At 38.6% G+C, this 8,277-nt stretch overlaps 1 protein-coding gene across 1 annotated transcript in view; it reads left to right on the top strand.

Moving 5' to 3' along the window:
• The window catches only part of DEPDC7 (DEP domain containing 7), a 6,750-nt gene extending 508 nt beyond the window's left edge, over positions 1–6,242 (top strand). Inside the window, exons 2-8 of the mRNA XM_009892699.1 lie at positions 1,848–1,978; positions 2,877–3,066; positions 3,802–4,016; positions 5,077–5,219; positions 5,421–5,546; positions 5,647–5,725; positions 5,913–6,242. Coding sequence (XP_009891001.1) covers positions 1,848–1,978; positions 2,877–3,066; positions 3,802–4,016; positions 5,077–5,219; positions 5,421–5,546; positions 5,647–5,725; positions 5,913–6,127 — 1,099 coding nt within the window. The 3' untranslated portion in view covers positions 6,128–6,242. The remainder of the gene's footprint in view (positions 1–1,847; positions 1,979–2,876; positions 3,067–3,801; positions 4,017–5,076; positions 5,220–5,420; positions 5,547–5,646; positions 5,726–5,912) is intronic.
• The last annotated feature ends 2,035 nt before the right edge of the window (positions 6,243–8,277 follow it).

Genomic DNA, 8,277 nt, shown 5'->3' with positions numbered 1-8,277 from the left:
GGAGGAGTAGATACTGTACAGATGTTTGTGGGTGGAAGATAGGAAACAGCAATTTGAAGAGAGTAAATCATTCAGTCTGCATAGTTACTTGTTTTCTGTGTCTGTTATCACATTGCCTTGGGGGAGGGGGCTAGGAGGGTAGAAATTAAGTGCGTTGCAGATACTGATCTGTTGGGCTCTAGACCAATATAACCAACTTGAATTCAGGTGCATCAGGCTAATGCCATGGAACAATCTTTAGTCACTGCACACCTAGCTCTGGCATAAGCTAGTAACCCATCCAGTTTTTAAGGATAAAACAGGTAAAAAAATGTTTTCTTCTTTCATCATCTTAGCTTCACTACAGTTCAAATTTAGCTTTTTGAAATGTTTTCAGCTGTTTCTTCATATGTGTATGATTTGTTCCAAGGCTAGGTAGCAGGCTGTTATGCTATTGTACGCCACTGTAGAACCAGAGGGAAGTGCAATGGTGAGGTTTTGTTTCCCTGTCACTTTAAGAGTGAATAGAGAAAACTCTGGAACTAAATAAATCATCACCAAACAGAACACACTGCTATGTTGATGACACTTTGTCAAGTAACTTCCCTTAAACAGTTTTTGTCAAGTGTTCATCTCCAAACATATTCTTACCAGAAACTACATTCATGTAGTTATTGCAATAGTTATAGCAATACACACTGTTGAAAATTGCAAGTAGTATTGATCTAAAAAGAAAATACCTTATATGATTGGTGTGTTCATGAGTAGCAAATGTGAACTTAAGTGCATCAACCCAATTGATCAGAAAATTCTAGAAGCAGAGATTAAAAATGGATAGTTCCTTGGTCCTGCGTCTCCCCCCTCTTTCCCACATCTAGCTCTTGTTCTGTGCTAAAGCAAACTGTCCCAAGCCTTTATTTGGAGAGGGGAGGATTTGTGAGAAATAAAAAAGCAGTTTAATCAAATGCAATATTTAAAAATATATTCGTCGCAAGGGCTGTTAAAGCAAGACTCTAGAATATATTGGACAGTCATGAAACCAGGTTATTTGTGTTCCATTAGTGTAGAAAGAGGGTGTTTTTCTTGTGGGCAGGGCACAGATCCATTGAATTGCAAACAGATCTGTTGATACACACAGCTTGTCACATACATAGCAAAGATAGCAGACATCAAAAGGATTTTACAGTGCCCTAAAACAAAGAAGCTATAGAAATCAAAATTAAACAAATATGCTTGGAGAAATAGTAATTTTGTAGCTACTTGATAGCATATGAAAGCAGTTATGAGAAGAGCCAGCTAACACGCAGAAATGGGTGACAGGTTTCTGTAGCCTTCCAGTAGTTGATGGCATGAAAAACCAGCATAACTGTAGGAGTGGTGTTGCTACAGGGCAGCAACCTTCTGGGTTTTTCAAGAGCAGATCTTAGTTTTTTGTCCTCGTTTTGCCATCAGGAATAATGTCTTAAAACTCTAGGTGTTTTGAGGGGGGGATTTTGTTTGTTTTATATAATTTCTCCTCCTTAACCATTTCCTCCTCTTAGATTTTTTTTTTTTTTTTTCTCCTGTGGTAAGTGAGGTATCTTGCTGATTCCGGCTTTGACAAGTTCCAAGAGAGGAACTATGCACTTCCGTGCAACAGTTGCACGTATATAATTCTTTAAGGTATTATACATTCTCCTGTGCGACTTAGACAGGAAAGTGTTGGGGGCGGAGGGAGAAGGGGAGAAGATGATGTAAGTATTTATATAGAGAAAAGATTTTTTTTTTTAATCTCAAACAGTTATCCATATCTGTATGTTACATGGTATGTTTGGCTACCCATATATATGGATATAAATATATATAAAAACGTTTTTTTTTAATCTCAGGCATGAGAAGAGCATGTTGTTTCACTCTACTCCTGTCAAACCAGAAAGCTTGGAGGATCTCTGGGAAAACCTGAGTTTAAAGCCTGCAAATACCCCTCAAGTAAACATCTCAGATAGTTTGTCCCGTCAAGGTAAGCCAAATGATGTCTCGGTCATTTGTGGAAGAAGGAAGATAATAACTGTAGGACTGGAAAGGCTTAAGCCTGTTGGAATGGAGAGGGAGTCAAACTGACTCTCGTAGTATTTTGTGTAGAGCACCATGTTGTAACAAAGGCAAATTATATTTTTTGCAGGCTTGCTTTTTACCTTTTTATTTCATCAGACAGGACCCATTATGTCTAGTCAAAATAAATCAGTGTTGACTTCTGTGGAGAAGAATACACAATTGTATAGAGCTTGATTTGTGTTAGGAACATTCTTTGTAATATTCAACTACTTGCACTATATCTGTGCTTGACTTAATCATGGTCAATAGTCTACTGTTAGCTAAAACTCTTCCCTAGCTTTTTAACAGTGTGTCTGCAGCGTCTGGCACTCCTTCAGTATTGTGTGATACTGTTCTTGACAATTCATGTCTTCTCTCTCAGACTAAACTATGATCTAATGCGTTTTTTCATTTGGTTAAAGTGAAACTAGAAACTCTCAAAACTCAAGCCAGATCATAATTGTTGAAGCTGTGATAAGGATAGTGTCACTGTTACACTTTTTTTTTTTTTTAATCCCTTATCTAGAACAAAGATTGCTTGCAAATTAGAACACAAAGAATGTTAGGCACTCCAGACTTATCCAAAAAGCAGTTCCCCTGACACTTGTAGTTAACTAAACAAATGGGTAATTCTTTCCTTTTTCAGTGATAAAATGCACTAAAAGCTGATAAGGGCTATACTGTCTGCTACTGTAAGTCTTTATTTTGGTAAAATCAATCTGTTAGATTAGGACTGATGGGAGCATGGGGTGTTGTCTTTTTCATAATCTGTCTTTTTGCACATGCTGAATCTCCATGTGCTTTGTGTATTCCACCCTTCCTAGTTATTAATGAAGTATGGCGAGAACAAACAATTGCTCGCCTGCTGCAGCTTGTAGACCTTCCGCTCCTTGAATCTTTACTTGAGCACCAAGAGATCAGACCTCAGCTTCCACAACCAAGAAAGGGAACTGGATATGTCATCACAAGCAACTACCTAGACAGAGAGATTCTCAAGGCTTTCAGTGACTCACAGTAAGTATTCGTCACTCACCTCTGCAACTTTGAAGAACTTTCTGCTTTCAGTACTGCAGAAGGGATAAAAGAGCCTACTTGTATCTCTGTTAGGCTTTACTGGATGAACTGGTAAAGAACCATTGCTAAGATCTAAACCAGAAGTAGCTGAGACAATTTCTGCTGACCACTGGCAGAGTTTTGAGTGCAATCATAGTATTTGATTGTATTCAGAGGGAAAATTGTTTGCTGCATTGAGGGAAGATTTTGCTATCATCTTGAATTTTTTTCCTTAAAAAAAATTACCTGTAAGGGAATAATTTAGTTTCTCCAACTATATTAAAAAAGCCAAGAATGCTGAGCCTCATACTGTATATAAGTACAGTTTAAAACATAGTCAGAAAACCAGTCTGAATCTGATCAAGGTTCATGTTTCTGTTTATCTAGTGATAATTATGTCCTTGTCTAACAGTAGAGGACATTACTAACTTTAGGTTTAACTGCTTGTGACTGTTTATGTGTGTGGATTACTAATTCTTCATCTTGATTAAATACATAACAAAGAGGTATATGGCTACGATCTACTGAGTGTATCAGGAAAAGTGTCTTTGTGTGTGTGTGTCAGTGTCTAATGTATTTAAGTACCTACACATGCAGTGAGAAACTCGTCTACTTACTTTCTGTGAAAAACAACACAACCAACTCTGAAAGGCATTGGTAAGTAATGCTACAAAGTTAAACCACTCTCTCTTCTAGAACAGATGAATGGCTCTCAGCAGCAATAGACTGCTTGGAATATCTTCCAGATCATATGGTGGTAGATGTTAGCAGGAACTTGCCTGATCAACCAGATAAAGCAGACACATGGAAACTGCTGCTGTTTGAAAATATTGGTAGATACTATGGCCAAAAAAAGGAGCCGCTGTTAAGCCATGCATCTGAAATCCAATCAGGAATTGCAGAACTATTAGGTAAGTAAAATAAAGCTATAGTCCTAAGATTACGTGAGATATATACTGACTAACTGAGTATTTACTACATCAGCCAAGCTTAAAGGTTAATTTCTGCAAGTTTGGGGCTTTTTTTAAAATTTCTAGTCGTGAAGACTGTGCTTTGAAATTTTTGGTCCCGGCTATATGCAGTTCCATAGTTTGTGTTCAGGTCTGTGTCGAATGGCTGTGAAACTGGAGTGCTATAATTTGGGAGTAGTTGGTATTCATGGAAACTAAATATCTATGGGAAATAAAATATGGCCTAATATTTAGGCAATAAGATCTAAAGTTAAAGCTGTGTGGATGCTTTGTATCCCATTCACAACTCTCCCTTCTTGTCCATAGAAATGTGCATTTCCTAAATTTCATGTCTTGACAGCATTTTAGAAAACTTTTGATGCTTTAGTCATCAATTAACATCTTCTCATCCCCGTTCTCCTTATTTTTCATCCTTCTCTGGCTTGATTATTCTTGTTCCATGTTGGTAGGAACATTTTGCATTTATATCCCATTCCTCCTCCCTATGTGATAAAGGGGGGCTATTAGTACAACCTACTTCATTTAAATAATTCACACATCTAAAATAGGTATTCTGCATAGTAAGGCCAATTAAATGAAAACTTGGCAAAGCCCTACAAAGGGTTTTGCAATGAATCCATCAAGCTAACCCGTTTATCTAGGTCATGTTCCTCTTTTCTTGGGAGATCTCTCTTTCTACAACAAGAGGTCGTTCGTTTTCTTAACAGAACCATTTTCCTTTTTCAGTATTTCACATTCCATTCAAGATGGCTGAACTGTAATTGAACTTAATTGAAAGTGAGTCTTCTTAAATATCAGGCTAAAAGCCTGGGTGTGGGCTGTTCTCAGACTGCATGCAAACAGCTCTCATCAGCCTGCAAGAAACTTTTGGGAGAATGAATTGCTTTATTTGACCAGTTGAGTTTAGAGAGATAAACATCTCTTCAGTGGCTCATTTAGGTGTTTTATCGTAACATTTGTTTAAATAAATATGGCAATAGATACCTTTATCTCTCCCCAGTGAATGGGAAGATGGAGCAATCTTTAGAAGCTGTTCAACTCTATTTGAAACTTCTAGACAGCCAAGTCAGGGAGGAGTTCAGAAGACTACTGTACTTCATGGCTGTTGCAGCACATAACTCTGAGCTCAAACTACAGAAGGAGGTAAATGTGCTTACTTAACTGTTACATGTTGCTTTACACTTATTGAACTCTTGAGGTCCTGGATACCAGTCAGAAAACACATTTGCAGCTTGAATATGTGACTACAGGAAAAGCTATGACTCTAGAAGAACAAAGGTGATACCCTTCTTAAAGGGGAAACTAATCCTCCTCTTCTGGTCGTTATTTCACATTATTCTTTAGAGTGACAACAGGATGGTTGTGAAAAGAACATTCTCTAAAGCTATTATCAACAATAAAACCTTATCCAGAGGGAAAACTGACCTCCTGATCTTGTTCCTTGTGGATCACCAGAGAGATGTGTTAAAGGTAAGTGCTAGAAAATGACCAGGTTTTTGTTATCTTGTATGCTTTTGCAGAATTGTCTTTTTCTAACCTGCTGTTTGACTGTCCTGTCTTCCTATTCAAGATCCCAGGGACACTGCATAAAATGGTCAGCAATAAACTGGTGGCTTTGCAGAAAGGTCAAGATCCTAGTAAGATAACAGGTAACAGTTTAAACTTAACTTTTTATTCTTGTCGTGCCCCCAGATAAGAAATAGAAGAGACTGAGATGATGCAAAAATACTTGCCATAACAATGACTAATTTGACTCTAGAGGAGGATGGGCCTATAGAATCTCAGGGGTGGGTGACGGTGGTGTTAATTATCTGAATGTCTCATGTTTCCTTTTAGGCTATACCTTTTGCCAAAAACTTGATGAAAGAGAGTATCGTTCCAACACAGAGAAGACCACAAAAGATGAACTATTATCTCTATTGAAAGCTATTGATGAAGATTCAAAGCTCTCTGACAAAGAGAGAAAGAGACTGCTAGGTCAGTTTCATAGTAGTAATCCAAGTATTTTTATGCAGTATTTTGGAGACAGAGTTACTAACATGTGTGTGTGACTTTATAAATATAGATTACTTTCTATACTCCAGCATTGAAAACACTAATATATTTGTAAATCTTTTGTATTCATGTATCTAATAAAATTATTTTGTGGAAATGGATAGAATTTATACAGTTATTACCAAAGCCAATGTTACCCGAGTTTAGCCTGTACTTGTAGTTTAGCTTTGCTCATTCTTAATTTCTGTAGGGCCAAGATAATCCTTCTTTTTCCACACCTAAAGCCAAGTCTATTGACTCTTTCTATTCAAGTATCAAAATTGTGGAGATGGGAAATGCCTCTCCATGAATGAGCTCTCTCTGCCTTCTTTAGCCTCAGCACTGAATCTTATGCTAAACAGTCTTTTTTTTCTAATTGCCCTCGCAGTATGTGACTCCGTCATGTAGCATTGATCTATGAATTGTTGTGTCGTGGACAGAGCTGAAGAACATCTTCTGCTTGATATTCCACAGCTTTTCTTCAAGCTTGTCAGCTAACTATACTGCTATACTATAACTATATGACAAATTACTATGCTGTTTTAAGCTAAAATGGCACCATATTGAAAAATTGCTGGGGAAGATGACTTTCCCCAGCTGAATCCTACTCTGTACACTAAACTCCTATTGAGTCTCCTGGGATGGTAAAGATATTCTGGATTTTTAAGCCAGTCTGTCTTTGGCTGCCACAGAGCGTACTGTTTATGGCTAGTTATCTTCATCCCTGCAGTGCTTTGCTCTGTCTGTAAGTCTTATTGATGTCGCCAGCTGTAATTAGAAAAGAGCTGGAACAAATGAAAGGCCTTTGGGTTTTCTTACGGCTGTATATTTTATCTATGCCTAATCTACAGTGGAAATCCCAAGCTGTGCAACACAGGCAATTGCAAGCAGGAAAATGTATACCATCATTGGAGATCTAATTTTGACTCTTGTGGATATATCTTTGGGATGATGCCAGCAGAACTTTGTTAGAGTTACTGTTGCAAGAAATAACAAATTTTGTGCCATACGCAGTGTCGATAAAGCTGTTCTTTTATTTGGGAGAAGAAAGCTATTTTAATCGGGTTAAAAGGTAATTTAATCATGAAAGAAAAGTAATAATAACTGTTACAAACCCATGTGGTGAGCTGTTTTTAAAAACACAATCCTTTTTGAGATACTACTCTGTAATGTATCGCTAAGTAACTCTTCAGTCATTAGTGGTGTCTGGTGCCACTGGTTATTTCTTCTCCAGAGTACTTTCTCCAAAAGCGAGATGCTGAGTTGGTGTGCAATAGGACAATGTGTTACTGTATTCCAGTGGGGGATGGAAGACAAACGTATAAGAGGCTTATTCTAGTCAGTTAGAAAGGACTTCTAAAAGATAATCAGTTCTTGAAAACTAATAGTATGGGGGAAGTGTAACCCTTTTAGTAGTTATTTTTTGTAGTTTTTAGGTTTAACTAAAACTTTTTATTATAAATGCACTTTCTTGGGAAAAAGTGGTTAACCCATGCTTTAAAACGTGAGGGTGTAAATGCAGTTTCTTGTTCTTAGAATTTCTGATCCTATTTTTCTGAAGTTACTTGTGCCGTTGCATTGGTTGCCTCTTTGGCAGAAGTGCATTCCCTTTCTGGTTCCTGATTCTGTGTGCCGTCTGGGCTCACCTCACTTTGTGAAGAGGATGAGATTTCCATCTTGAAAATGAGTTCCTGCCTACGGGCAGTGCCTGCTGGAGAGTACAAGTTCTGAATGACAGATATCACTGCACTGTGTGAGTCACTGCTTGGCATCGGTGCCAAGCTACAGCAGGCTTTCAGGCTACAGCGAAGCAGTCTGCACAGGAGAACTGGGCAGGAGCGATGGTTGGGAGCGCTCAGCCACGGGTACAAGGCAGGGCCAGCATGGCCTTTCCTCTCCTTGGGTGTGTGGTACAGCTCTTCTAACAGCACGAAGGGTTTGAGTTTGAGGGAAGGGGCTGATGGTCGTGGTGTGGGCTGGGTGAGGTGTCTGTGAGTGAATATGTCCCCGTGGGACAGCAGTGACAAGCCGTGGCCTCTTTGCCTGCTTGCTGGGTGGATTTAATCTAAACGAGCACAGCGCCATAGGGGCAGACAACTGGTGATCGGTGTTAGAGTCCATTGGGGTGCAGCACTTGTGAGTGCTGTAGGGACCTGTGCTTTGCCTA

Source organism: Charadrius vociferus, unplaced genomic scaffold (assembly GCF_000708025.1).
Source record: "Charadrius vociferus isolate BGI_N301 unplaced genomic scaffold, ASM70802v2 scaffold19, whole genome shotgun sequence".
NCBI lineage: Eukaryota > Metazoa > Chordata > Aves > Charadriiformes > Charadriidae > Charadrius > Charadrius vociferus.
Note: the sequence above shows the minus strand (reverse complement) of the source record. Positions and strands in the feature narration are given on the sequence as shown.